General features: G+C 54.1%; 12 protein-coding genes across 12 annotated transcripts; 6 read left to right on the top strand and 6 right to left on the bottom strand.

The window, feature by feature from the left end:
* Positions 1–67: 67 nt before the first annotated feature.
* VTN49DRAFT_7640 (uncharacterized protein) lies at positions 68–1,624 on the bottom strand (the record flags this gene model as incomplete). Its single annotated transcript, XM_069415932.1, has 2 exons — positions 68–1,154; positions 1,206–1,624. The coding sequence occupies 2 exons, from the start codon at positions 1,622–1,624 to the stop codon at positions 68–70; spliced, it is 1,506 nt and encodes a 501-aa protein (XP_069272001.1).
* Positions 1,625–1,934: 310 nt separating this feature from the next.
* Positions 1,935–3,647, bottom strand: VTN49DRAFT_7641 (uncharacterized protein; the record flags this gene model as incomplete). The annotated part of the gene is made up of 5 exons (XM_069415933.1): positions 1,935–2,015; positions 2,070–3,008; positions 3,062–3,188; positions 3,238–3,380; positions 3,435–3,647. 5 exons carry the CDS (start codon positions 3,645–3,647, stop codon positions 1,935–1,937), a joined length of 1,503 nt encoding a protein of 500 aa, XP_069272002.1.
* A 1,832-nt stretch (positions 3,648–5,479) lies between these two features.
* On the bottom strand, positions 5,480–8,924 carry VTN49DRAFT_7642 (uncharacterized protein; the record flags this gene model as incomplete). The annotated part of the gene is made up of 3 exons (XM_069415934.1): positions 5,480–6,379; positions 6,433–8,109; positions 8,160–8,924. The coding sequence occupies 3 exons, from the start codon at positions 8,922–8,924 to the stop codon at positions 5,480–5,482; spliced, it is 3,342 nt and encodes a 1,113-aa protein (XP_069272003.1).
* Positions 8,925–9,158: 234 nt separating this feature from the next.
* Positions 9,159–11,316, top strand: VTN49DRAFT_7643 (uncharacterized protein; the record flags this gene model as incomplete). The annotated part of the gene is made up of 6 exons (XM_069415935.1): positions 9,159–9,266; positions 9,327–9,396; positions 9,451–9,585; positions 9,637–9,716; positions 9,764–9,893; positions 9,959–11,316. The coding sequence occupies 6 exons, from the start codon at positions 9,159–9,161 to the stop codon at positions 11,314–11,316; spliced, it is 1,881 nt and encodes a 626-aa protein (XP_069272004.1).
* Positions 11,317–11,676: 360 nt separating this feature from the next.
* VTN49DRAFT_7644 (uncharacterized protein) lies at positions 11,677–12,418 on the top strand (the record flags this gene model as incomplete). Its single annotated transcript, XM_069415936.1, has 4 exons — positions 11,677–11,755; positions 11,841–12,142; positions 12,201–12,318; positions 12,366–12,418. 4 exons carry the CDS (start codon positions 11,677–11,679, stop codon positions 12,416–12,418), a joined length of 552 nt encoding a protein of 183 aa, XP_069272005.1.
* A 146-nt stretch (positions 12,419–12,564) lies between these two features.
* Positions 12,565–15,149, bottom strand: VTN49DRAFT_7645 (uncharacterized protein; the record flags this gene model as incomplete). Its single annotated transcript, XM_069415937.1, has 9 exons — positions 12,565–13,189; positions 13,239–13,529; positions 13,579–14,165; positions 14,220–14,444; positions 14,491–14,605; positions 14,656–14,698; positions 14,748–14,996; positions 15,050–15,072; positions 15,130–15,149. The coding sequence occupies 9 exons, from the start codon at positions 15,147–15,149 to the stop codon at positions 12,565–12,567; spliced, it is 2,178 nt and encodes a 725-aa protein (XP_069272006.1).
* Positions 15,150–15,689: 540 nt separating this feature from the next.
* Positions 15,690–18,167, top strand: VTN49DRAFT_7646 (uncharacterized protein; the record flags this gene model as incomplete). The annotated part of the gene is made up of 3 exons (XM_069415938.1): positions 15,690–16,478; positions 16,531–16,649; positions 16,709–18,167. 3 exons carry the CDS (start codon positions 15,690–15,692, stop codon positions 18,165–18,167), a joined length of 2,367 nt encoding a protein of 788 aa, XP_069272007.1.
* A 177-nt stretch (positions 18,168–18,344) lies between these two features.
* On the bottom strand, positions 18,345–19,712 carry VTN49DRAFT_7647 (uncharacterized protein; the record flags this gene model as incomplete). Its single annotated transcript, XM_069415939.1, has 1 exon — positions 18,345–19,712. One exon carries the CDS (start codon positions 19,710–19,712, stop codon positions 18,345–18,347), a length of 1,368 nt encoding a protein of 455 aa, XP_069272008.1.
* Positions 19,713–20,092: 380 nt separating this feature from the next.
* Positions 20,093–21,099, top strand: VTN49DRAFT_7648 (uncharacterized protein; the record flags this gene model as incomplete). Its single annotated transcript, XM_069415940.1, has 6 exons — positions 20,093–20,150; positions 20,207–20,232; positions 20,289–20,417; positions 20,481–20,603; positions 20,658–20,987; positions 21,046–21,099. The coding sequence occupies 6 exons, from the start codon at positions 20,093–20,095 to the stop codon at positions 21,097–21,099; spliced, it is 720 nt and encodes a 239-aa protein (XP_069272009.1).
* A 122-nt stretch (positions 21,100–21,221) lies between these two features.
* Positions 21,222–23,832, bottom strand: VTN49DRAFT_7649 (uncharacterized protein; the record flags this gene model as incomplete). The annotated part of the gene is made up of 3 exons (XM_069415941.1): positions 21,222–22,163; positions 22,217–23,622; positions 23,682–23,832. The coding sequence occupies 3 exons, from the start codon at positions 23,830–23,832 to the stop codon at positions 21,222–21,224; spliced, it is 2,499 nt and encodes an 832-aa protein (XP_069272010.1).
* Positions 23,833–24,185: 353 nt separating this feature from the next.
* On the top strand, positions 24,186–25,732 carry VTN49DRAFT_7650 (uncharacterized protein; the record flags this gene model as incomplete). The annotated part of the gene is made up of 3 exons (XM_069415943.1): positions 24,186–24,480; positions 24,540–25,065; positions 25,120–25,732. 3 exons carry the CDS (start codon positions 24,186–24,188, stop codon positions 25,730–25,732), a joined length of 1,434 nt encoding a protein of 477 aa, XP_069272011.1.
* Positions 25,733–26,130: 398 nt separating this feature from the next.
* On the top strand, positions 26,131–27,806 carry VTN49DRAFT_7651 (uncharacterized protein; the record flags this gene model as incomplete). Its single annotated transcript, XM_069415944.1, has 4 exons — positions 26,131–26,203; positions 26,260–26,376; positions 26,432–27,724; positions 27,775–27,806. 4 exons carry the CDS (start codon positions 26,131–26,133, stop codon positions 27,804–27,806), a joined length of 1,515 nt encoding a protein of 504 aa, XP_069272012.1.
* Positions 27,807–27,815: the final 9 nt, after the last annotated feature.

Here is a 27,815-nt window from a genome sequence, read left to right on the forward strand (position 1 = left end):
CTCGGCACTGGTGCTCATAGACATAAAAGTGAAAGAGGGGGAACAGGGAACAAAAAAAAATGGAAGTTTAAGAAGGACGATGGAACTTGTTCGTCACCCACGGCATTCCCGTTACGGTGGCCTTGCGGAGCTTATTCCGGACCAGGACGGCGACCTCGGTGTTCTTCTTATGGAACCCGGTCTTGATGTACCCCATGGCGATGTTGGTTCCGTTGAGGGATGGGCTGGGGAGACCGGAGGTGACGACGCCGATTTGATGTTTTGCGGCGTCGGCGGGGGAGGTGATGTCCGCGGGGACGATTATAGCGCCTTCGCGTGCTGGGGGTCCCCTTTCGACGGTGAGTCCCACGCGTCGTTCTGGGAGGGATGATGGTGAAGCGAGTTGTGGGAGGATGATGGAGGAGCCGTTGAATTGGGAGCGTGGGGAAGAAGGGTCGCGCCGGTCCTTCGAGACGACCCATCCGAGGGAGGCGGTGGCGGGGGTTTGCGCCGTGGTGATGTCGTTTCCGTAGAGGCACATGCCGGCCTCGAGACGGAGAGAGTCCCGCGCGGCGAGGCCGGCGAGACGCACGGCGGGGCCGCCTTCGACTTGCGGGTGCTCTGCGCGGAGGAGCGTCTCGGTGACCCGCTCCGGGAGGTTGTCTGCGGAGGGGATGGAGATTTCGAACCCGTCTTCGCCGGTGTAGCCCGTGCGGGAGATGAGCAGTGGCTGCGAGGTCTTGGATCCATCCGCCAAACGCAGATGCAGCTCGCGCGACTGGCCAAAGTAGAGAGTGTCGAGGTTTGCATCACCCCCACTGCTCGGGTCGATCAGTGGCTGCAGCACCGACGCAGCCAAGGGTCCCTGCAGCGCGACCAGCGCGCGGTCTTCGAGAATCTCCCACTTGATGCTCTCCGCGCCGTGTGCCGCGCGGTAGGCTTCAATTTCCGCGTTCAAGAACGCCAGGTCGGCATCCCGGCGGCCCGCGTTGGTCACAAAGTAAAACGCCTCGGGGCCTTGGCGCGTGATGACCGTGTCGTCCACAATGCCTCCGGTTTCAGCCTCCAGGAAGCATGACAGTGTTGATTGGTTCGCCCCCAGTGCGTCAAGGGCCGTGGGGGTGACTTTCATCAGCAATGGGAGTGCCCCAGGGCCGGTAAGTCGGTGTTGAACCCTAAAAAATCTCTCAGCACCTATCTTGGCAACTAAAGAACGGGGAACGTACATATGGCTGACATCAAACAGGCTCGCCTTCTCCCGCGTCCACTTGTGGCTCTCAATGTGCGACAAATCCCCGTACTGCAGCGGCATCTCGAAGCCAGCAAAGGGAACCATCTTGGCTCCCCGCGCGACGTGCAAGTCGTACAACGGCGTGCGCTTCAGCGGGCCGGCCGCACTCGCCGACGACGCATATCGGACAGGGGTCTTTTGCGTCCTGCTGCTGCGGCTGCCGATCGAAGTTCTACTGGCATGATATGTCGGCGCGCAGCCGCTGCTCATCGTCCTCACCGCCTGGAGAGAAGCAGCAGCAGCTCCTCGGTAGGTTGTTGTTGACAGCGGCCGAGCAGCTACCGCCGTCCGCAATTGGCGCCATTGCGCCCGCGATCCTAATCCGCGATACATTGCTGTAGCTGGCCCCGACATGGCCGGCGACTTAAATTCAAAACAATCAGGTTGTTTTTACAGCTCGATACGGAATTGCGGGCGGGCGTCGACAGAAATACGCCGGCACAAGGGAAGCTCTGATAACGGGAAAGTCACGTGGAGATAAACTTTCCCGAGGGCTTGGCAATATGATTGGCAAATCGGAGGGCAAGAGGTAGGAGATTACGATAAGCCAAGAAATGTTAAGATAGGAAATCGATCGGCATTCTCACATGAAGCTCTCAGCCAGTCTATGAAATCTAGAAAAGAGACAAAAAAGACACCGAACAATCTGATGACATTGACGTCGTCATAGGCCATTATCGGCACATGAAAATGGCTGTCTTATATTCCCCGTTCTATAGCTTTGGATCACGCTCATGACGGAAACCTTTTGAAACGTTAGGCTCATGAAGTGTAAGTCAGTCCATGAAGGGATACTCACATATGTGCCTGGTCCCAAGAAGTATAGCCCGACCCCAATTAGGAATATATTGACCAGGAAGCCGACCCAGCCACGGATGCCACGGGTCTTGTAGAAGTCCGGCCCGTAGTCGGCATGCCGCATGCGTATGTATGCAACACCCCAGAAGATGAAGCCAAAGAACGAATCGAAGGCAGAGCTCATGATGGACAGCAGGTCCGAGAAGAACGGAATAACCTCAGAAATGATGAACGCCAGCACCCAGAGAATGGCCAGGATACCGGCCCACGAGGCCCAGCCGAGAACCGTGTGGCTAGTCTTGTGCCGCGTGCCATCGAAGAGTCGGAAGAAGATGAAACGCGCCGACACGGACGCGTACAGCACGCCGAGGAAGATGAGCGTCGGGATCATGAAGGAGAAGGCTACCTTCTTATAGACCTCGTTGCCCAACGAGCCAAACGCTGGGGCCGTCATGTATTGGTTGCCCGTGTAGCCATAGACGACACCGCCGACGATGCTAAACACGATGATCTCGGCAATGGTGACTGCTGTGACTGACTTCCAGAACTCCTCAGGCTCCTTCATCTCGGCGATGAAGCTCGGCAGCGTGATCTGTCCGATGAAAGTGTAGCTGATGTTGAGGAATGCGCTCATGGCTGCGACGTAGGTTGTGCCGGGGGCAGGCCAGGCCCGCACAATCGGTTCACCGCCCGGTTCTGCGTTCGGGTCCGGGTTGTAGCCGGCAGGATGATCCTCGACGGCAGAGAAGATCGCCGCCAACATGACGGACACGAATGTGAAGATTGCCGACGCGGTCGCCATCTGCGATAGGCCGCTAAAGGTGCGCGGCAGCGAGACAAAGAAGGACACAATGGCGGTCAAGACGGCCCATAGAATAGAGCACTGGCCATGTTTGGTCATGGTGTTGAGGTACTGAGCGCCGACCAGGCAATGTAGACCCTGGATTGTGTTAGTTACTTCACGAGTGGCAATTTGGAGTCGGAAGATCGTACCTGAATGAAGGTGTTGTTCAGAAGGAACATGATTGCGGTCAGCCACCAGGCAATTCGCGAATCCCAAAACAGATACTGGGCAATGTCGCAAATGTCGCGAATTTCGGGATGTCGCAGGCAGAATTTCCTGTTTTCATTAGTCGAGGTAAGAAGAATTGGAAAGCAAATTGGCTCACCATAGGATCAGCGACGTGTAGAGCACGACCAGAGCGACAAACACAGTGAGAATCAAACCCGGAACGAGACCCAGAATGGAATACGACCAGGGAAACGACATGATGGCCAAGCAGATATACTCCGAAAAGAGCAGAGCGGCCGTCTGGACACGGGTTAGATAAGATAACGCAGGAGTCCAAACAATTCAGAGGAGTACCTTTTGCCAACTGCAGGTCCGATACTTGATGGCATTCTCGGCTTCGAGCGCGAGCTGCTTTCCCACAGTGATTCGTTCGCCCACATCGAGCCCAGCAACGCGGCTGTTGCGTCGAGGCTTCTGCTCAATATCATCCTTGGGGTCACCTCTCTGAGAACCGACAACAATGGACTCGCGGTCCGTCTCCGAACTGGAATGGGAATTTAGCGCCATTTTAACAATCGCATACGTTCCTTGCGGAGGAACTGGGCCGCGGGGGAGCACTGGGAATGCGTGAAGACCGCCTTGGGATGCATGTAATGGCGGAGAAAACAGGGATTGCTCAACGTTGGGTGATCGCAGACGCAGTCGAATTCGCCGTGAACGGGGGGGGGGGAATTCGAATGGGCCGGGACTACAGAAGACTGGGGTTTTAAGACTGGAGACTGCGAAGTGCCGATCGTAAATACTAACCAGTCGCAATTGAAGAGGCGAGTTTGAAATTAAAATCTCTGAAATCTCTGAATAGTTACTAGATCGAGTAGAAAACGCCACTAGGGTCGATCTTAAACACGCGAGAAAAAGCTAAATTGCTAGCGTTGCAGTGACCGACAGGATTCGGTAATGCTGGGCATGATTGATCCCTTGTATGGAGAGTTGATTGCGTGCTTGAGCCTCGGGACGACGTCAAAGGCACCGTCGCTGTTGGAGGAAGCTTGCTTGCACCGACCCACGGGTTTTTTGGGCCCCGGTCCAGCAACTGCCGCCGTAGAGGAATGAAATCTCGCCCGTCATTTCGGACAGTTAAATCCCATCCGATCCGAAGGAGCTGCATTTGGTGTTCTGGATGGACTGAACTCGGATGGAGTACAATCGTGCCAAGCCAGCGCATTGGCTGCTTGCAGACCCAGAATTCAAGGCCATTATGGATGCCTGAGGCTTCAACCTTGCTCTCTTGCCCATTCCGAATGCATGTCGAACGAACCATTGCATCCAAATACCACCAAAAGTTTGAACTATATATTCGGTGATTTGATCTCTCACATCCATCATTGCTCCTACTTCAATTGTATATACTCTGAACAAGCTCAGCCAAGAGCCTTCCCGGTGCTTAGATCCCTCAAGCTTCGAACCCTCTTCTTAGCCATGGTCGGTCTGCATTTCACCCAGAAAATCTCGATTCTAGTGGTTGATCCCTGGCCGCCGACGGATGGCGTGATTCGCTGCGAGGACATGACGATGATCTCCCGTCATCATTGCCAGGCAACTTCAGAACCGTCATCCATCCTGATAGGTGCTCCCCTTCATCTTCCCAGCGCTTGGCTTCTCCCGCGCTCAAACCGTCCATTTCTGTCCGAACGGGGCGTCGTGGGGGCGTTTTATGACGTCATTCTTGGCGTCACCACCTGCAGTTCCAGCCGGGTGGAGTAAATGATCGCTTGGCGGTAAACTAAATTACATGCGGAAGTTATACCTGCCGCATCCGGTTTGGCGTCCAGCACAATTGGTATACTTTATACGGAAACGCTTACGATTATCCCTCTCTCACTGTAACCTTCCTCAGCTCCAGACTTTTGATCTTCTCATGCATGAACCATCGCAACAGTCGATTCGCTGCACTGAACTTTGCTCTGCAGATTGACTGGCTCCAATTGGTGCGCTTGTCGAATTTCTGGATGCTTTCCGTGCAGTACGAGGCGATTTTTCTGCTCTGCGGCGTAACCCTACACACAGCTTGAACGGCCTCACTTTCTCGGCGATGAATTTTCAGGTTGCCAACTTGCTACCTCATAAATTGATCGCATGGGGGACGGACCTCGAGTTTGAAAATCATGTCTTCCCTGCTAATGGTTGGCCAATGAAATAAGTTGTGGGACGGGTTACGTGCATGAGGTTCATTGCTTGATCAAGATCCCTTCGATCTACAGAGGGCTTCATCCGGGAATCTAGGGTATCCCAACATAATAATTGTGTATGCAGCTAGATGCAGCTAGATCATGCCATGAATCATCCCGTAGTATTCTATTGAATTCATGTATGTACATCGCGGGACCTGGATGTCGGTTCTAATCCACCCGCCCATCATCCTCATTCTCCAGCAGCGCTGCGTAATCATCAACCGACGCAAATGTCGGCAAATGTCGCAGTTTCCGCCGCTTGCTGCGTTTCGACGACGGTGCGTCTTTCTCGGCAGACGCCGATGTAGACGCCGGCACATCCAGGTCTGACGGCAGTTCGTCGTCGCTGCCCCGGAAGGCGTCTTCGTCGGACTCGTCCATGTCGAACCCTGACCCCTCGTCCTCCTCCCCGTCGTCGTCGTGTGAGGCGGCGGACGCGTGGTCCGCGTCTTCCATCTCGACATCTTCTTCCTCGGCATCCGACTCTTCCGATTTGTCGGACTCGTCGTTGAAGATGACCCCTTCGTCGAATTCGTTCTCTTTTTCCTCCTCGTCCGAGCCATAAGCGGACTCGAGATCGTCCAGATCCAAGTCGTCGTCGCTCTCGTCTGCCTCCAACTCGGGTCGGGACTCGACGAGTGCTTTCCAGATCTCGGCCTCTTCGTCGCTCTCGTCGCCACGGGCTTCCTTCTTCTTCTCCTTTTCCTCCTTGCTCGGCTTGTCTTTCTTGACACGCTTAAAGTACTCATGGAAGAAGACTTCTTCTGCATCCACTTCCTCCGCACGCTTCCGCCAGAAAGCTTCCGAGTTGAGAGGCTCCTGTTTCTTCGCGGCCTCCGTGGCAGTGACCAGAATGTTGCCAGTGGTGACATCGGCGCCGGCAAGTGGTTGCATGAGCGACGAGCCGCGAAGACTCTGAGACTTCTTGGGGTTCTTATACACGAAGCGATCCAAAAAGTGTGACAATGTATGCAGTGATAGATCAGGCTTGCCTCTCAACGGTTCATGGTTCAGCATTTGAGATGCCGAAACCGAGACCGAGGGGTGGAAGTGGACGAGATACGGGAGCTTGACGGCCAGTCAGAAAATTTGGCTTCAGAAAATGAAAGGAGTTAACTTACCAATTCCCACAGACAGGCCTTGTCCGCGTTGCTGTGCTGAGGGTCTCGCTTGCGAGGATCATAGCCCGTCCGCCTCGATCGGCTTGAACTATCATCAGTCGCAGACGTGCTGACCGATCGCCGTTCATCCTCCTCATCTGGTACATCTCGGAAGACCTCTTCATCATCACTCTCATCTGCTTCTGGTTCGTCGACAAGCGATGTCAAGCTTGGGAACTTCTTTTCCAGTTCTCGGATCAAGAAGAACACCCCGCAAATGAAAGATGGCTGGTGAAGCACCAGAACTTGCATGATGCGCTTGACAAACGCCTTGACCCGCTGCATGTTCAGGTCGTCCTTCAACGCCCGATACAGCAGATTGAGGTACTGAGCTTGCTTCGACGACGTAGCCACCCGCGGATCCAGCAAAGATTCGTAGAGCGTCCGATAGAACCGCTCGGCAGCAACTTGGTGAGTCGTCGTGAGCTGTTGAATGAGGAGCAGCGCCTGAATACTGGTATTGAAATTGGACGAATGCGTGATTCGGAACAGGGTGTCGATGTGCTTTGTGAGGCGTTCGGAATCTGAGGTCGCGAAAGGATAGGCACGATTAACGCCGGTCAGCACAGCTGAGATGACTTTTTCTTTCATCTGATCATCGTGCTGCTGTTGCTTGGCCTCTTCTGCTTTCGACTTGCCCTTCTTTTTCTTGCCTTTCTTGTCCTTAGATTTCGCCTTTGGCGTCGCCTGGTCTTTTGGCGATTTGAGCAGAGCGACGAATAGCGCAAAGTAAATGTCTATTAATTGAGAAGCGACCTTCTCTTCCTTAGTACTGAGGATTGTCTGATTGAGCGTGATAACAGCGTAGTACTTGGCATGGAGCGGTTGCCCAGGACGGAACACAAACTCTTCCACCGCCGTAATAATAGTCGGCTTCATCAGCGGATGCGCCTGTTCCAGCTGGAGCAGGAGATAGGACGCCCGCGAGGCAATCTTTCTGGCCCGGTCTCCGAGCTTATTCACCAGAAGACGTAGTAAATTGGCCTCTTGCTCAGGCTTTTCCTTCAGCAGCTCGTACACATAGGTAACGGCCCGGCTGCGCGAGAACTCAATCTCGTCATTGCACCATGTTTCGAGAATTTTGAGCACTTCAAAGTACTGCTTCTTGAGATAGTCTTCGAACGCCCAAATAATGAGATGCCCTTTTTGGATTCCTCCGGGTAGTGGATCCCGTTCGGTCCATTTAGTTCCCGGTGAACCCTTTGCCTGGAACGCAGCGGCCAGGGCAGTCTGGCTTCCGAGAGCCTTCAACTTGCGGTCACTGGGAAGAATTGAGCCCTGCGCAAACATGTCCTTGAGCGCCCGCAAGACCTCGACTGCTTGAGACCGACTTCGCTTCATCGAAAGCGAGATAAGGTTCTCCAGCGCCTTGGTGTTGTGGATCGGAGACTCCTGCACGGCCAGCGTGAGCGCTGAGATCTTGTCACTGAGCGTACCGGACTGCATGATCGTCGAATAGAATTTGTACGACGATTGATTTTGTTGGATTTCATTGTACTTTCGGTTTTCTTCTTCCAGCAAACCCATTGCGTATTTCCGGAGTTTGTCCAGAAAGAATTGAGGAAGTGCAGTGACCGTTTTGGGAGTAGGAAGAGACGGAAGTTCGGTATTGTACCAGTCGGATCGGGGCATCAGTGTCTGTTGGGCATTAGCCAATGATACATGTCAAGAAAATGAGGTCTACTGACCAGTTTCGAGTACTCTTTGGGAAAGGCATTCTTTACTTGAGCATCGACTTTTGCTTGAGAGTCATCCTTTGCTCCAGCCTTTTGAGACTCAGCCTTCTGAGACTTGTCACTGGACTTTTTGGCGGCAGTCGGCGCCTGCTCAACCTCCGACTCAGAAGAATCATCATCTTCACTCTGCTCTTCCTCGCTCTCTTCGGCCTCATCGTCTGGAATCTCAAAATCCTGTGGCGCGGCATCCCCGATAAGCTTCTTCAATTCTTTCCGCAGCGCATCCTCGTCCATTTTGCCTTTCCCGCCCTTCTTAGCAGCAGTATCCTCAACCTCCGAAGCCGACTCCACCCCAGCCACGAGGTCAAAATCCTCCTTGCTCCCACCAAGCTTTAGGATCTCCTGTTGCAGAACATCGTCATCCTTTTTCGACGAGGAATCTTGTTTTGTCTCGGGGGCCTTGTCATTCTTTTCGATAGGTTCACCATTGCGGTCGCGTTTCTTGCCTTTTTGCTGATTCTGCGGCTTGTCATTCTTCTGATCCTTTTTCACATCGTTCTGTGTGGTCGCAACATCCTTCTTATTCTTCTTCGATTTCTTTTTCGCGTCCTCGTCGCTCTTGAGCTTCTGTTCGATCTTCTGGGTCAAGCTCGACAGGGCATTTTCGTCTAAGGAAGGAAGCTTGTCGATAGCATTGGTGGACTCCGATTTCGAGGCTGGCGCATCGGCCTGCTCAGCCGCCGCTCCGGAGGAGCGCTTCCCTTTCTTTTTCGCCATTGATGGCAGTCGTGGTCGTGGTGAGGTCCTGCAGAGGAGCAAGCTATTTTTTCTGCCGATATTGTACAAATCGGGAAATTCTCGGAGAAAAGTTTTCCAATCGCCGACAAGATCAACCTATCAGCATTACAATAATTTCGGGCCATCAACAGTGACAAAGACGAAGAGATTCAATACTGAATTGCTCGTATCTGGAGATTTGTCAATTCTCCATCCCTTGCAAGTTTCTTTCTCATGAACAGCGGCCTCTTTCGAGCCTCGAGTCGGATCTCGGGGCTCATTTGGCCATGGCAGCCCAGAGTAGCATTATCCATATCGCGATTCTCCAGACGCCAATTCAATGTATCTACAACCTAGAACATGCGCCATTGGTATAGCAGTTTGCTAAACTGTCCATTGCAGAGTGACGGGCGAGCGCGAACATCAGGGTTCTGGATCCCTACCGGGGGTATCACAAAGAAAGCCGATAAAGGCATGTATGAATCAGTTGAAGCTGCAGATAAATATCAAGCTGACATTGAAGTAGAAGATGCACACGATTTGCTGGTCAGAGCGGGCTTCCTTCGCCAAGCTTACTCTGGCATTTTTCATATGCTGCCTCTCGGGCTGCGAGTCCAAGAGAAGCTGGAACGCCTGATCGACAAACATATGCGATCATTAGGTATGCTCAGAGGGCGCGCATTGTCAGGATTATCGGCTAATGGCTTTCTAGGTGCATCAAAAATGTCACTGTCATCATTATCCTCGCAGGAGCTCTGGGAGAGATCAGGTCGACTAAAAAGCGGCTCCGAGGTAAACCATGCATCAAACCACTCGCCGATATGAGCTGACGAGGCCAGATGTTCCAATTCAGAGATCGCAAGGACTCGCGGTTTCTGCTAGCACCGACGCATGAAGAAGAAATCACGACATTAGTTGCCGGCCTAGTCCGGTCATACAAAGATCTGCCGCTTCGGGTATACCAAATCTGTAGGCTACCTACAAGCTGTGCCGCATGATGGTCATATCTAACATCGCTTGCATGATGCTCACAGCTAGGAAATACAGAGACGAAGCGCGTCCGAGACAAGGTCTGCTCCGCGGACGAGAATTCATTATGAAGGATCTGTACACGTTCGATTACAGTGCTGAAGCCGCCATGGAGACATACGAAGCTGTTCGGCAAGCCTATACGCGGCTGTTTGACGAGCTGAAGATACCCTATCTGGTTGCAGCAGCCGATTCGGGTAACATGGGCGGAAACTTGAGCCATGAGTTTCATTTTGTCAGCCCGAACGGAGAAGACACGGTCATCAGCTGCTCACACTGCAAGCAAGCGTTCAACGAGGAGATTGCAGACGGACGGTCGCACATACCTCGTTCGGAAACCGAAGATAAAGCGAGCGAACCGTCAGCCACGGGCGTTGGTGTCGAACAGCCACCTGCCATCTCGACAGGTCTGTGGATAGCTGTCTCCAAGGACCGGCGGACTCTTGTGCGCGCCTGGTTCCCAAAATACACGGCGCGAGATTCAGCGGACCCGGCAGAACGGGAGATCAATTCTCACGCGGTCAAGGCTGTCGCAGCGGCGGCCAACATCGATCTGGACGCTAGCGTGGAAGATCCCCTCGGAAAGTGGTCCCACGAGCTACAGCACCGAACCACCACAGGCACAGAAGACGCGAAATTTAAAGTGGTCGACCTGTATGATGCGCAGGTGAAGGTCTACTCGCGACCTCCACTGAGTGGAATTCCGGGAGAGCTCAAATCCCTACCCAACGATGTGGAGTTTGCCCGATTGGACCGATTCCCCGGTACAAATGACGGCTTGAATTTAACGCGAGTCGTTGACGGTGACCGCTGCCCGAACTGCGGCGAGGGAGAGCTGCGCACTCAGTCCGCCGTCGAGCTCGGCCACACATTCTTCCTCGGCACGCGCTACAGCGACGTCCTGGACGCAACCGTCGGGGTTGAGGCATCGCTCCTGGGCACAAGTGGGGGCGGCACACGCCTCGTCCCGATGCAAATGGGCTGCTATGGCATCGGGGTATCCCGCACGATCGCCACCGTTGCAGGCATCCTCTCCGATGACCGCGGCCTCAACTGGCCGCGGGCGATCGCGCCATACGAAGCGGTGGTCATCCCGACAAAGGGCCAGGAGCGCGACGCCGAGACGGTCTACGACGCGCTAGCCGCGGCCAATGTCGACGCCCTTCTTGACGATCGCGACAAGCCCATTGGCTGGAAACTCGGCGATGCGGACCTGGTCGGTTACCCTGTCATCGCGGTCGTTGGCCGCGGCTGGAAGCAGGATCAGACCGTGGAGGTGCAGTGTCGACGGCTAGGAGTGCGTGAAGGAGTGCCCGTGGCCCAATTGGCGGAGTACGTGCGGTCGTTGCTGGAGAGGTTGTAAACTGTCGGAACTATTCCGCATTTACGATGAAGAGCATGTACTTATATTCTCCACTGTACAGTACTAGAAATCCCATGTAATAAATCATCGGTCAACTGCTCAGTAAGCTGACATTTGGAGTATTGTACTTTGGAGAAACTCGTCGATGGCGGTGGGTTGTTTAGATCAGAGCCCAAAACTTGTTCATTTTTTCGACCTCTCTCCACCAGCTTCAAATTGGTTTACCCTCCTTCCTTTTGAAATTTCGTGGCGTGACAAAACGCCAGAAAACGTCCCAGCACCACTAACAAAATCTATATAATCTAATTGATTCCCGGAGAAAACGATCGCCGCAAAGCAATAAGAGGAGAAGCACTCGCCATGGCACCCCCAAACCCCGCCGCATCGACAACATCCAAAACGACAGCTTCCGGCTCCGGCTCTGGCTCCCAAGAAGCGGGTACATGACAATTCCCCTCTACCTCCCCGTTCTTTCTCAGGGAAAGAAAGAAAAGAAAGCGCGCTGACGAGACGGGCATCACCAGTCGACATCACAACCCTCTCCCTTCCCCAACTCCGCAGCCTTCAATCCCGCCTGAGCAGCGAACTCGAACACCTCACCAGCTCGCACGCGAAGCTACGGGCCGCGCAGAATAAATTCCGCGATTGTGTGCGGTCGATTAACGACGGGGTAATTGGCAAGACAAAAGGAGAATCGAAGGAAGGTGGTAGTGGTGAGGATGGGACGATTCTTGTGCCGTTGACGAGCTCGCTGTATGTGCGGGGCAAGCTTGCGGATCGGAATAAGGTGATTGTGGATGTCGGGACGGGGTATTATGTTGAGAAGGTTGGTTTTATAATCCTCTTCTTGAGGTTATGGTTGTCGGCTGACAAGGAGATGGCAGACCGCTGAGCAAGCGATCGAGTTCTACAACAGAAAGATCAAAGAGTTGGAGTCGAATTTGCAAGATCTAGAGAAGGTCGTCGGAGGCAAGAGTGCCAATCTCAGGGTGGTCGAGGACGGTGAGTGTGTTTCTTCTCTCTTGGGAACACCGCTGACACAGGTCTAGTCCTTCGACAAAAAGTCTTACGCGGTGAGGCTGCCACGGCGCCGTCGGGATGATGTTCATTTCATGCAGAAAATCAAATCTGAATGTATACAATACAACGTTATCGAGCAATGTGGATGTCGAAAGCGAGAATTCTGCAAGTACGAGATGATCCGTAAGATGAACCGGCCGCACGAAACGCAGTACCAGTCCTACGAAGTTAAAACATGGTCCCAAGTTCTGCTCCCAGAAGTTGGGTACCCCTGGGCCTGGTTGGATTCTCAGCAGCTGGTGCCGGTGGTTCGGGACGCTGCTGAGAGTCCTTCACAGTCAGTAGCCTGGCAATGTCATTGGTGATTTCGACAAACTGCTTGAATCCAAACTCAGTTTCCTCCGCATCCTGTTTTGGGGAGAATACGGCATTTAACGTTGCTGCCGAAGGCTCTCTTTCGGCATTCGGCTTGGTACAGTCCACTAATAATTTATCCCAGTCATCCCGAAACAGCGACGCTCCCCATGAGCTTGTGGCAGTTTCGGACATGCCAGAGCGAGAGAGCTTCGACTGGAGATTTTCATTATGGCAATACTCATCGTAACGAGCAATCTCCAGAATATATCTGGTGCCCTTAACGCGATACTGCACAGCTGCTTTCTCGATAATGCGATGTACTGGAGCGCCTGCAGGGTATACTGTCCTTCTCTTTGGTCTCGTCGAGAGATTTTCATCGCTCACACCGGGGCGGAAGCCCACCTGGTGTGCAAATTTCTGCATCGGCCTGGGAATGCTGTCCGTGTTGGACGAATCGTAGATTTGGAGGTCGCGAATCTCCAGTTGCCAGTCGGCGCTGTTAAAGTTAGTAACGATGCTTCCAAATATTGCACCAGTGTTCATACTGTTCGCTGTTGACCATCACAGCTTGAAGAAATGGCCTGTTGTCTGCAAAGTGGCCCCTCGAATTCGCTCTCACCCATCGAACTCCAGTAACTTCATACTCCCCCATGGATGCATATTTATGGAAGTCTACTTCAAGACGAAAGGTCGAGTTCCGATCACCAAAGAATTCGAAATTCACTGAATGTAAGATATTGGCTTCAGGGAGAGACAAAGTGCCTGGCTGGAGAGGTTCCAGTAAGTCGCTCGCTGCCGCCACTTGATCCATCAGGTTGTGTCTTTCGAGCTCAAGCCTGAGGTACTGATTAGTTGCGTGTAGTCCCAACTTTGACTCATTCTTACCCAGGCACAATTCGCCCGGTAGTCTTCTCCTGGAGCAACATTTCCCGAAACTCCTCAAACGAATACCCAGCTTGGTCGTTCCTCGGTTTGCGGTATTTTTCCAGGATGAAGGAGCCGATATTCACCCTCATCCGTACTCCTCCTCTGAGAAAGGGCAAGCAGCGAAGTGAACGCTCGATAGTACTTGAGAATCGACCATCGTTTTTTAACTGAAGGGCATCGATCCAGTCCTGAGAATAGCTCTCTTCATCTAAGAGCGAACTCTGATGGAAAGATGGTTTGAATAGGCCGTGAAGCTTTTGAATAAAAACAGTCGCGCGGGGTTGCCCTGGGCGAGGGATTCCCAATAAGTAAACTTTCGATCGCACGCTGGAGGTTGCCAGCGATTCTTGCCATTTCCTTCTGAGCACTTCAGTGAGCTGCTCCAAAGCCTGATCTTTGGGCCCTGCCAGATGAATGAGGCCAGGGCACTCGTCTGAACTGTAGATGTTGCATCTGAATCCATTTCGGATGTGATCGAGCCGCTGAAGTTCCTTCCCAAATATCTCCTTCGACGGCAGCTCGTCTTCCGGCCACAGGAAGCAGAGCTTTGAGACCGTTAGGATGAAAGCCAGCTTCGGATACAAAACGGTAGCTCTTACCTGGCTTCTGGTGTCCCAGTTTGGTGCCTTTCTGAGCGTCCGCGCTACGACATCCTTCTCCTCTTTGTAAGTGAGGCGGTCCTCCGAGACAGCAGAGAACGCCTTGACTTTGGCCCAGTTGCGCACTTTTCGAACACTGGAGCGGGCATTGCAGCGTGCCAATATTTTCAGAAGAAAGACCCTTGCTGCCGCAACTTGATGCGGATCACCCCATATGCCGACTTTCTAGATCTGATTAGCGGGGGTTTTGAAGGGAGATCAGTCGGCATACTCTATCTTTGAACGACAGCGCTTTGACAAATGCACCCGTTTTTCCGGAGATGTGTTCAAAGACATCAAACTGCTCGTGCCGGATGTCAAATATTTCTTTCCCGGCTTCCGCCATTCTTGATTATGTGGTTAGCTCGGAGCAATTTATTGAATTCTGTTATCTTACTTTTGTTTGCACATGCTGAATGCTGCAGGAAGCAATATTGAGTCTGGCGAATATTCAGTTTTCTGAACACTCAGGTGGCCGAAAAGATTTACCTGCGGGTTCAACTCCAGCTCTCCATGATGCTTTTGCATCTGAGTCCTTGGGAAACCGACTAGGTACTTTGTAACGGGAAGCAGCCTTGTGGCCTTTTTTGGAGCTGCTGTTCTCATGCCGCGGAGATGTGCCTTGAGTTACAGGTGTCGAAAAGCTGGGAGTACCTTTCCGTTGTTGCGACGATGTGAGCTCAGGATGAACCTTCCGCTGGATGGCTGCTGCATCATCGGAGCCTGGCAACAGCCACTCTACAAGTGGTCAGTGCGATTGTCGCAATGGTTGTAGCCGGAGGAGATGATACCCTTTGCTCCAACTTTTTCGTGGCTTGTAAGTGTTAGCCGATCCTGGACAAGCACTCAGATGAATTAACAGGAAACATACTCCAGATCTACGACCGACATGGTTGTTATCTTACTCATGGAATTTGGTTGCGAATAGATCAGGGGAGTTCAGAGGTTGACGCTTGAGTAAAGGTGAAAAAGAGAAATCTATGAAGGAATCCTGAAATCATCTGAATGGGAGCAAAGAAGGAAGGTGTTGTGCCAGGTGCACCTGCCAAATCTGCCAATTGAACACGCGGACCTCATGGAGGAGAGAAGAAATTCCCGCAAGGAGCAAAGAGAATAGATGAATTGCATCTTGACTAGGGTTTTCTATTGCGTTATTGAATCTCAATACTAATTGGTTAATTCGCCGATTCCATTTATACAGTTTGTCCCAGACTGTTTGCCTGCGAGAGGATGGATAAGAGATGTCATGGTTGTTTTCAATTTGACAAATGGGGTTTGGCTGCAGATCTCACTCTAGCTTAGTTTAAGTAACGCTTTCAGGCTAAGCTATTTAGGAAATATCATTCTTGGCAGGAACGCGTCGCGACGCGTTTCAGGCCAACTGGATTTTAATAGGGAAAGGTTCGACGATCAACAGACAACAGAGAGGCCATGGCTGGGAAAAAAGGTCGTGACAATCGGGAAAAAGCCCGACAGTGGCTTTTTACAGGTGGCGTGATTCACGAGGACTCAGATGATGAGCTTGGCGCAGAAGACCACCCCTGGGAATGGATCTACGAGGGGGAAACAGATGCGAAGGTCGAAGACGACAATGAGCGCGAGCAGTCCGCAGATGGGGAAGCTGTCACTCCAAAACGAGGGCGTCGCTCATCGCGTCCATCGTCCAAGCAAAACAGGAGGATCATCGGGGCGCGGATGGGCAAGTTTGAGTGCTGGCTATGGGAGGTAGTGCTGCTCAAGTCTCCAGAACAGGGCAGAGATTGGGTGGGCATGATCACCGAATTCTTGGAGGAAGAGGATGAAGAGGAAGAAGGCGAAGTTGTCAAATCAGCAAACATCATGTGGTTTGTGTCCCCCGACGAGTTTCTGGCAACGAAGAACAAGAAACGGGCGGATGCTCTGCCAAATGAGCAATACTTGACTTTGGATTTCAACGTCAACCCGCTCACGTCAATCAATGGCAAGGGCATTGTCATGTCAAAGGATGCCTTCTACGCAAAGTACCCCAATGGGACGCCTCCGAAGGGCAAGGAGGCGCTGGCTGAATATCGGAAATGCGTCATATGCCGTCGCGGCGTTAATCAGCGGACTGGAAAATACACGGACGAGTTTGTATGGGAAGACGTGTACAAACGAAATGAGGAGAGCGTATTTGCATTGATCGACTTGCTTAAAGCCCAACTGAAACGGACCAAGAAGCGAAAAGCGGAGGATGAAGATGTGAGTTCGGAAACGAGTAGGATACCATCCAGTGCTAACGTGCTGCATATAGTATGTCGAGCCAGACGCCGCAGAGAAACCTCCTGTAACCCCGAAAAAGCAGCGGATGGCAGCGATCAACGTCACTCCTCAATCCAGACGAAAAACCATAACCACACCGACAAGCAAGCGGTAAGTACTGCCTGATGAATCGGATATATAGATTGCCTAATATGCCTTCCTGTTTATAGAGTGGTTGTGAAGAAACCGCTCGAGTTTACGCCGCTCGGGACCCGAGTTTTGTCCCCATCACATTTTGCCTCTTCGCCGTACCGGCAAGCTCGCGCACAGCTCCATGTATCGAGCGTTCCAAGCTCACTGCCATGCCGGGATGCCGAGTTTGAGACGGTCTACACTCATCTTAGCGCAGCCATCAGTGAAGGCACAGGGACGTGCATCTATATCTCGGGGACCCCAGGAACAGGAAAAACGGCTACCGTGAGAGAAGTCGTTGCTCAGCTGAACAACTCTGTGTTAGCGGAGGAGTTGGATGACTTCATTTTCGTGGAGATCAACGGAATGAAAGTGACAGATCCTCGACAAGCATACTCCTTGCTGTGGGAAGCTCTCAAAGGAGATCGTGTGTCGCCAGCGCATGCCCTCGACCTCCTGGAGCGGGAATTCTCGCACCCGTCGCCACGGCGAGTGCCGTGCGTGGTCCTGATGGATGAGCTGGATCAACTGGTGACTAAGAATCAGTCAGTCATGTACAACTTCTTTAACTGGCCCGCGCGACGGCATTCCCGCCTGATTGTGTTGGCTGTTGCAAACACCATGGACCTGCCTGAGCGGACGCTCAGCAACAAAATCTCGAGCCGTTTGGGTCTCACGCGCATCACATTCCCCGGCTACAAGCATACGGACCTGATGGAGATCATCTCCTCTCGGCTTTCGAACATTCCTGGCAATATTGTCGATCCGGACGCGATTCAGTTCGCGAGCAGAAAGGTTGCCGCTGTCAGCGGAGACGCTCGCAGAGCGTTGGATATCTGCCGTCGAGCGGTTGAAATTGCGGAGCAAGCAAACGAGGCTGCCACCGCGCGAGGGGATGCGGTGGATGGGGATGACGACAACGAATCCCTTCCTCCAACGCCGAGCAAGAAGCCGGGCCGGCAACAAGCTCGAAACCCGACGGGAGCAAAAATCACTGGCAACATGGAGAGCCCTCGGAAGGAGCGCAAAAGCGCACCTCTGACGCGAGTAACGATCGCGACAATCAAGCAAGCCATCCAAGAAACGACCTCCACACCCCTGCAGCAACTCTTACGATGTCTACCTTTAGCAGGCAAGCTGTTCCTGGCAGCGTTGCTGGCGCGGGTCCGCCGAACCGGCGTCGCAGAATCCACAATGGGGGACGTGTTGGACGAAGCGCGGCGCATTGCTGACGCGGCTGTTTCGATAGCAGGAGTCGCCGGTCAGAGCATCAAGGAGCATCTGCTTGGTAACGGGAGCATTGCCCGGGTCGGCGCGATGGGCTTTGCGGCCATGGAGCTTATGAATGCCGGTGTCATCGCGCTGGAAACCGGCGTGAATTTGCGATACCGGGGCGACCGGAACGGGAGGATCAGGCTGCGAGTGTCCGCCGAGGAGGTAAAGGCTGCCTTTCGTGATGACGTTGAAGCGAAAGGGTTAGGGTTAGGATTTGATTAATTGGTCGTCTGATGATTGGCATGAAATACAGCATTTGATGACGATACCCTGTATTGTACATAATCATCTAACAGTCTCCGAAGTCATTAAATAGCATATAGAGATCATTCGGTAAAACCCCCAAACGCCAAACTCCAACCATGACAACCCTACAGATTTCTTGAAGGAAGGTCATGATCAATACCGTTGCCTTCCCAACGTCGGCTTCCAATCAATCGGATGTGTTTCCGGCGTTGCCTCATCATCAGGCTTCCAGATCTTAATCGTCTTGTCCGCCTCACCGACAATTAAGCGGAGACCCGTGCGGTCGAAAGTCGCTGACATGATACCAGCCTCAGCGTCGAGCGAGCCCGGTTGAGCAGTAGTGTCGAGGGACTGGAATCGGTAGCCTGTCTTCCAGTCCCAGAAGGACATCGAGCCGTTGTCACCGCCAGAGAAGAGAACGTTGTCTTCGTTGACGGCGAGGGAGTTGATGATTGCGTTGTGGCCTTCGAAATTCTGCATGAAAGCGCCCTCAGGGCATTTCCACTGCTTGATGCTGCCCGTGCTGGCGCTGGCGAAGGTGAACTCGCGCGGGTGCAGGACGAGGCTCCGCACGCCCTTTTTGTGGTGCGTCAGCACACACATGGTCTTGCCCGCTGCCAGGTCCCATAGGCGGACGTGCGAGTCCAGCGATGCGGAGATCACTTGCGGATCGGCCTCCTGGCACTTGACGTCTGCAACCGTGCCCCGGTGGCCCGTCAACACATGAATGTTAGCGCGCGTCCGCATGTCCCAAACGCGCGCCACGGCGTCTCGCCCGCCGGTCACCAGCACGTCCAGCTGCGGGTGTAGCGCCAGGGTATACACGCCACTCAGATGCCCATGGTAGTGCCGGATCACTTTGTTCGTTTCCAGGTCCCAGCACTTCACCATCTTGTCCTCACCGCACGAGAACAAGTACGGATGTCGTGGTGACACTGCCAGACCGCGCACAGTCGAGATGTGACCCGTCAGCGTCAGCCGCAATTGGCCCGTCGCCAGGTTCCAAATCTTGATCGTCCGGTCGCCCGCGCCGCTTGCAAACCACTCATTGTTCGGCTCCACCGCCAGAGCGCGCACCCAGCCAAGGTGGCCCGATATCACTCGCATCAATTTCCACGGCGGATGCCATTCGGGCCTTTGTTGTGGCGTCGCCGACGGCCGCTGAATCAAACTGCGAGCGTGGCCAGCACCAGCGCCTGCCCCATCAGCTCCGACTGGGGCGCTCCGCTTGACTAACGCTGTAGACGAACCGCTTTGCGGCCCCTGACCCTGATCCGGTTGCGGTTGGATTCGCGGACGCTTGCTGCGCGCCGCCGCGGCTTTGGCCTGTTTCTCGGCCAGAGAGGGAGGCAACACCTTAACATCGTCGTATTCGACTTTTCTTCGGTAGGACACGCCAATGGAGCCGTCGGGGAGCGTTGAGGGCGCAACCATCAAGTAATCGGAGCCGAAAAGCTCGGCAGTGCGCTTCGCCGACGTGCGCACTGCCTGACTGGCGTCCAGTCTATCATCGACCTCCATTCTGCTTGGCTCAAAGGTCGTAGGAGTTGCGTCGCAAATATCGTGCGATTTCGCGAAAGTAACAGGGTCCCGACCGCGTCGGAGCTGCAGATCGATGTTACGGTCGGAATACCCGGGCTATTGTTTCAGACTGCAATTATTCGGGCGACATGTGTGTGGAAACGCGTTGACGACAAAAAAGTTAGGTTAAAGCGTCGAAGTCTGATGGCGGTGGATCGATGAAAAACGTAAGCCAGTTGACGCCTGGTTCCTGAGCTAATGCCGCCTCGGAGCCTACAGTAGCTCCCCGCACTACTACAAAGCTCTGTGTCCTGGCTCAAGCGGGCAACGAAGCAATCAATACTCTCCTGATTCCTCTACTCGTCAGTTCTACGGAGAAAATGGATCCTAATCATAGCGAGAAATTTGCGATCCACGAAGCTGCCCGCGAGGGTAAAAGTACGTGACCCAAACTGCGCCGTCCCCTCATCGAACTATACTGACAGCATCGCCAGCGGCCGTGGTGGAATCGCTGCTTAATGTCCGTGGTCATACGGTGATAAAAAGCGATGTTCGTGCGCTAACGGGACATACCAGGCGAATCCAAAGCTGGCATCGCTCAAAGACGACGATGAACGATTACCCATCCACTGGGCAGCGGCCTACAACCGACTACCAATCGTAGAGCTGTTGGCATCAAGGAAGAATTTCGATCCGGATGTGACTGTCAGTGAAAATATGTCACTAGATGACGTGGACGGGGACTGACCCTGGAACGAACCGGTATAGGACTCCTCGGGGTGGACGCCGTTGATGATCGCCGCAAGCTTGAAGAACGCCGAGGGTGATGCTATCATCGAACTCCTCCTGCGCAAAGACGCCGATGTGAACATGAAGAGTTCGACAGGTCAGGTACGATTATGTCCCTGCAGTTCGTGAGGCTTCTCCAAGCTGAATGTTCCGCAGAATGCTCTCCATTTCGCAACCTCCAAAGGCAACATCTCGACCGTTCGCACCCTTCTCGCGAACAAGTGCAGCGCCAGGGTCAAGGATAAGCGCGGACAGCTCCCGTTGCATCGCGCGGCGGCAATAGGTTCCGTCCCGCTCATGAAGATCCTGCTCGAAGAGGGCAAAAGTCCCGTCAACGCGACTGATAATGATGGCCTGACGGCTCTGCATCATGCCATCGCGGAAGGTCACGGCGACGCTGCTATTTTCTTGATGAAGGCGGGCGCAGAGCTCGATAAGAGGGATAATGAAGGGCGCTATGCTATTGAGTTGGCGCCAGATAAGAAGGTAGGTGTTCTCGTGTGGCCTCAGGGAGAGACATTTTCCACTGACAGTGTTTGATCAGGTCCGCTCGTATATCATTCAGACCGCTGAACGGGAGGGTATAGAATTGCCCTAGAGTATGAAGAATCTAAAAGATCAAGACAGCAAACCCTATCTACATGCAACGCATTACCCGCATTCCAGGACTCTATTTGTACAAGAATACCAGTTCATGCAAGTGGTATATGCCTTCTCACCCTATTTCATGGTGCTATCAACGAGCTCCCGGTAGATCTTCTTGAGATCCGCAATATCTGCCTGGAGCTCTTCAACCTGCTCGGTTTTCTCCCCGAGAAGCTCGAGCGTGGTCTGATACCGCTGGTCCAAGTCGGCCACCTGGGCCTCCAGTTCCGCGACTCGGCTGTCCGCTTTGCGTTTCTCTTCTACCTCGCGCATTAATTCGACGATCTCCCTGCGCGCCTCGTCACGCTGCTCCGTGATCCGCGCCAACTCCTCCTTCGTAGCGGCCCGCTCGCTCTCCAGGCGCCGGACCGTCGCGCTCATGCGTTCGACAAGCTGGACAGAAGGACCCGCTCCCACAGTGGAGACGGAAATGATGTCGTTGGCGCCACCGCCTCGAGAATGAATCGTCGGTGCCCCTTGCGTCGGCGGAGTCGCCGGCGTCGTAGGGCCCGTAAAGTACTCCTCCGGTTCCAGAGTTTGGATCGACGGGGCGAGCAGAAGATTCGGGTTCGACGGATTCGGCGATCCCCCGTTGTTGAACGTCGGGAGAGAGTTTGTTCGGGATGGAGCAGCCGCCTCCGCAACCTGCACGGGGAGAGTCGAGGAACGTCTGCTCACCGGTCGACTGTCGGGACCAAGCGGCTCCAGGTTCATTGACCGACGGCTAGAGGCCACTGGGGATGCCGCACGAGGTTCTTGGAGGAAACTTGACGGCGAGGGCATCTGCTCTCTCCATCGCGCTCGTTCTTCTTCGAGTTTCTGCGTCCATGCGGCCTCGATGGCCTTCTCTTTCTCCTGAGCCTCTGTTCTTGCTGTGGCCAGCTCCTTCTCGGTCTTCTCGACTCGTTGCTTCAGCTTCTCTACTTCTTGCATGCTCTCCTGCAAGCTCCGGTTCAGATCATCCATGGCCTCCTTGGTAGTTTCTAACTCCTCTTCTGCCTTTTTGGCCTTGAGACTCTGAGAACGAATATCAGTATTATATTAGAAACCGAGGACACAGAATTTCTTACCATTTCCCGTGCTTTCCGTCGTAGATCCGCCTCCTTCTGGGCAATCTCGTCCCGTTCCTTCTCGACGCTGGCCAATCTCGAAAGGAGTGAACTCTCAATGCCATGCCAGTTCTCACTGGCAACCGCATACTGCGTTTGTAGTGTCTCGATTTGCCGTAGCAGCTTTGCTTGTGCATCCCCGGCAGTGCTCGACGACACCTCTTCGGCCTTTGCTCGTAGAGACTCCATTTTACTCTCAAGAACGGACTGCTCGCTCTTCAGTTCTGCCTCCAACACTCGAGCTCCTTCCTTCTCGCGCTCTAGGCTGTCTTTGAGATCTCGAATCTCTCTTCTTAGCTTTTCTTCGCTGATCTCTCTTTCGATTTTCGCATTGGCAAGATCGTCCTCTAGCGCCTTGATTTGTCGTTGCGATTTCTCCAATGCGTCGGCTTGCGCTTTGGACTCAGCAGCCTCCGCTCGGGCCACGGCTCGCGCGAGCTGGCCCCGTAACTCTTCTACCATTGCGCTCAGAGAATCTCGCTCAGACGTGACGGCTGCCAAATCCTTGGCCACCTTGGACTGAGATCCTAAAGACTCCTGGGCCCTTCTCTCAGCTGCCTCAGCGCGCTTTGCGCGGGCCTCGGCATTCACAAGATCTTTCTCCAATTTCGCCGTTCGTCGCTTCAACTCTTGCTCATTCTTATTATTTTCCGCAATCTGCTGGCGTAGCCGCTTGATCAATGTGCGGTTGTCGAGCTCTACTTTGGATAGTTTTTGGCCCTCCTCCATCAGAAGTGCAATGCGCTCGTCTTTTTCCGCCAACTGCCTTTCTAAGCTGCCCGGGCCCGCAGCTGCAGAGGCCTCTCTGGCGGATTCAGCGGCTTCTTTGGCCAAATACTTGAGCTTTGACTGCAAGGCATCGATTTTCTCAATGTAATGATGCATTTCCTCCTGCCACTGCTGCTCCGCCGCTGCGTGCTCCGCCTGGAGCCGCGACAAGGCTGAATCGGTCTCTTCTGCAGGGCTAGTACGGACAATGTTGTCGGTCATAGTCGTCGAATCTACGCGGGCATCTGTGGATTGAACCGGTTCTACATCGTCACTTTGATCTTTCTTCGGAACGTCACCTTGGTCGTTGCGCGACAAGTCATTGGATACTCGTGGCCGCTGTTCCAGGCTTTGGCTGCTCCTCGCCGAGTGCGGCGTACGATCGGTCGACTTCGACCGTATGTGGCCAGCATCATCCAAGCTTGCTCGAGCACTCTCAAAACTCGAACGTACTTCCGGGCCCGGAGTTGACGCTGGTGAAGGCGCACTGGCAGACGACGGGGGGCTGTTCACTGACGACGACTGGGTTTTTGCCATTGCGCGCGCCAAGCGCTCCTGTAGACGATCATTCCTTCGGGCAGTAGAGGCACTTCGGGAGACTACATGAAGTCAGCTACTCCGCAGGGGCCGACAGACGCATCGGCACATTTCGTCGTACCAGCTGGTTTCTGCTCATCCTTTGCCGGTTTCTTTGGAAGGTCCTCGTCGTTCGCCAGAATGGTATCCAGCCGGGACTCGACCCCGGAAACGGCCTGCTGAAGAAGCGCAGTCATGCCCCATTTTGACTTTCCCGACTGTGAACTCGACATGATGGCGACCTGTCTATCGGCTGCACCTGAATAATCTTACGCCAACGGCGCGGGCGCAGAGTTGAGCCTCAAGCCGAGCAGCACCCGATAACTGATTCGTAGCGGAATACATCCACGTTGCCAAATAAACAAAAACGAGAGAAAATATCAAGGAAGATGTGATGTGCGGCGACCAGAGGCATGGCGGAAGCATTCCCGTCGTGGCCGCAAGCAGTGGTTACGAAGACCTTTGCAGCCTTAGGAATCAGGCATTAATCTCCGCCAGCCAACCAGCTCGCAACCCGTCTCCACGTCCTCGTGAACCTCATCGCCCGCGCGGAGCTACAGTTCCTCTGCGTACATCTCAGTCGACCATGTCGCTGGAGCCGCCGACTTATCTCAGTTCGCTGCAAAACAATATCCGCGCTCGACCGATCCCGTGGGAAGGCGCCGTGCGCGCGGGCAACATCACCGATGAGCATCTCCGCAAGATCAAGGCGGTCGACAAGGTCCGCAAGGAGCAGCGCCGCCAGACCGTGGAGGCAGATCTGAAGGGGTATACAACCCTGCTGGCCGGGGGCCCCGATGGCCGGAGTGTGTTTGAATCGGCCGCCAAACGGACCGATATCATCCAGTATATGCTGGTTCTGGCAGCCGATTTGATCAATGGTACGAGAGGGCCGGGGTGCCAGCGTTGATCGTATCAGTCGCTAAATGAAATCATGCAGATGTTCCGGCACTAGCCGCGTCCCTCATCAATCACCCCAATCCCTACGAGCCTTTCCTTGGCCTGCTGCGTAATTCGACCAAGACCGAGGACCCAATCCCACTCCTTACATCGTCTTTCCTGACGACATTGGTGGCTTCCGCAATGGTGTCGTCCAAGACGTCGGCACGAGAAGAGGCGGCGCTCCCGTCACTGTTTTCGTATCTCTCATCCTTGACCCGGAGCTCAGATAGCGGTCTACAAGACATTGGTGTCCAAGGGTTCTCTGCTTTGCTGCGGTCCGAAAGATCCAGAGAGTTGTTCTGGGCGCAACGAAAGGAGACTGTGGACCCGCTTGTGGACATCCTCCGGACAGCAGCGGGGGGCAAGGACACTGGGTCGTCAACACTCGTATCCTCCGCTAGCAGCTTCCGAAACGCGGATGCTACGATCGGGGGAGGTGTTGGGTTGCAGCTCCTATATCATGTCCTGCTAGTTCTTTGGCAGCTGAGCTTTTCAGGAAACTTGGTTGGAGATGGACTTCAATCGTAAGTCAACCCCAAGAACCCTGAGATATATCAGAGCTAAGTGGACCTGAACAGCGAACATGATATCGTCGCTCTCTACACCCACCTTCTACGATTGTCGCCCAAGGAGAAGACTACACGGTTGCTCCTTGCGACACTCAACAACCTTCTTTCGACCAACCGCACGACGCTCCTTCCAGTGGCGGTTTTCGTCCGCCTCCCGGCCCTGCTCTCGAATCTGGCCGGCCGGCATCTCACAGACCCGGACCTTCTGGAGGACCTGAATGCGCTGCGGGAAATGCTGGATGAGTTTACTAAGACCCAGACAACGTTTGACGAATACGCGGCCGAAGTGAACTCGGGTCACCTACGGTGGTCGCCCCCGCACCGCGATCCTGTCTTCTGGCGGGAAAACGCGCGGCGAATTCTGGACGAGGACCAGGGCGCGCTGCCCAAGAAACTGGCCGAGATCCTGTCGAAGTCGTGGGAACACGACCGACAGGTTCTGGCCATTGCATGCAATGATGTTGGTCACCTGGTCAAGGAGGTGCCCGAGCGGCGCGCCAAATTGGAAAAATTGGGACTGAAGACGAGAGTTATGGAGCTCATGTCGGACCCGGACGAGTCTATTCGATGGGAGGCCCTGAGAGCTGTTGGGGAATGGCTCCGCTACACGTTTGAGAGTTGATCTACATATCCTAGCGGTCCAATGTCGCTCGCGAGGCCGGCGAGTCAACTGTTAAATACTACTGTATACATTACCTAGGGTATTGATAGCACAACACTCATAGAACTTCGCATGATACGAGGCGTATGTATTAGTCATCGACCAGGGTCAGATTCAGATTCCGTGGGTCCGAGCTTATTTTGCCCGGCGAGTCTCTCCACCTGGAAAGGGTCAGTTTCGAAGCTGTTTCCGATCTGCCATGGCCTTGTCACTGTCCTCCTTGCTTGGACGGTGCCTTCTGATGTCTTTGTTCGCCCCAGATACGCCCGCTGTTGACACGGCACTGCAAGGCAGCGACGGATAGCCGACTCAAGACGGCGTTTCACCGGCGGTGAGCGTTCAGTTGTGACTCAACTCCCATGTCCCGATCCTTCACCGGATGCAAGCGATGCAAATCACGACGACAGAAATGCGACGAGAAGCGTCCCGAATGTAAGCTCTGTCATCGCTGTCGCAAGTTGAAGCAACGACTAACCCTAGTTTCCCAGGTGATCGATGCAAAGCCGCCGGCGCGCAGTGCAAATACACCTTCGAGCTGCAATGGGGAGGACGCAGCTTTTCTCGCTCGCGATTTGGAGCCGTTGGTCCAGGAGTGCGGCGTCTAGGTAAATAGTGATATCCAAGTCCAGCCCATCAGAGCTGTTTTATAACGTCAGGCAGAATATGCCCCCGGCCAGTTCATCTACACGACGGACACGTCCAGCCCTGGTGCGTCGACCACGCCACAATCCTCGCCATCCGCACCCGTCGAAGTCAAGACGGAGGGAACCGAGGTCGCCCTCGTGCGCCAGATTGACCCGTTCTCCTCATTCCCTCCCGAGCAAAAGAAACTGCTACATCACTTCATCCAGGATGCCTCGCTCATCACTTCGTGCCACCGCGGCATGCAGAGCGAGATCTGCAAAATGCTGGTGCCGATGGCCATACAAACGCCGTCGTTGTTGTATGCGACAATGGCGCTGTCGGCCATCCACCTGGAGGCCCTAAAAAATCACACGGAATCGGTCAAAACGGCGCCGGATATTGCACGGTTGATCGGTAAGAGCCTGGAGCATTTCCGTAAGGAGCTGCAGAACCCGGGTATGCGTGGTTCGGATGCGCTACTAGCTACGGCTCGCACGCTCTGTCTGGCGGAGATACATTCCGGTGCGATCCATCCCAACACGTGGCGGGCACACGTGGAAGGGGCACGGGCCTTGATGGCCGCGTCTGGGTCCAAATCCCAGACGCCATTCCGCAGCTACCTCGACCGGTGGTACCGGTCCATTGTGGCCCTGACGGCGCTGAATGGCAATGGTCCGCCCATCGGCGAAATCTCCGTACCGCTGCCGTCGGTCATTGCAAGGTCCTTGCAAAAAGATGATCCCGATTACTTGGACGATTACTGGGGGTTCACAGTGCGGCTAGCAGACATCTTCCGGGCGATCGGGGAAGTAGCATGGCTGCGACGGCAGACGCCTGTCCCCGTCGACGAGCTGGAGTTTGAGCGGTACGCGGCGGTATTGGAAGGCGCGGTACAACAGGTGATGGCACGGACCGCGAACACCATCTCTTTTTACCCCGGCGTCGAAGAGAAGCTGTCCCACGTGACAATCCGCGAGTTCGCGCTGTGCAATGAGGCATTCCAACACACGGCGCTGATCCACATCTACCGCCGCGTGCGCAAGATCCCCGCCGCGTCGCCGGAGGTGCAGCACTCTGTCCGGCGCATTCTCGAGTGCACGTCGCAGATTGAGCCGCGCAGCGGCCTCAGCCCCTGGGTGATGCTCACCACGCCTCTCTTCAGCGCAGGTTGCGAGGCTCTCGGCCCGGACCGTGAGACCGTGCGGTCACTCTTAATGGCCTTGTATGACACGACGCGCATCCCGAACGTGCTGCAGTCGTTGAAGTTTTTGGAAATTTACTGGGCGGAAGAACCCCAGAATACGGATTCGGATTGGAGTCATTTCTTAGGTATGAACCTTCCTTTTACCTTGTGTTGTGTTCCACGCTGACTGCTGCAGATCGGATGAACTTCGACTTTATCCCATATTGAGCGTTATTC

Source organism: Thermomyces lanuginosus (genome assembly GCF_041956635.1).
Source record: "Thermomyces lanuginosus strain ATCC 200065 unplaced genomic scaffold VTN49scaffold_7, whole genome shotgun sequence".
In the NCBI taxonomy this organism is placed as follows: Eukaryota; Fungi; Ascomycota; class Eurotiomycetes; order Eurotiales; family Trichocomaceae; genus Thermomyces; species Thermomyces lanuginosus.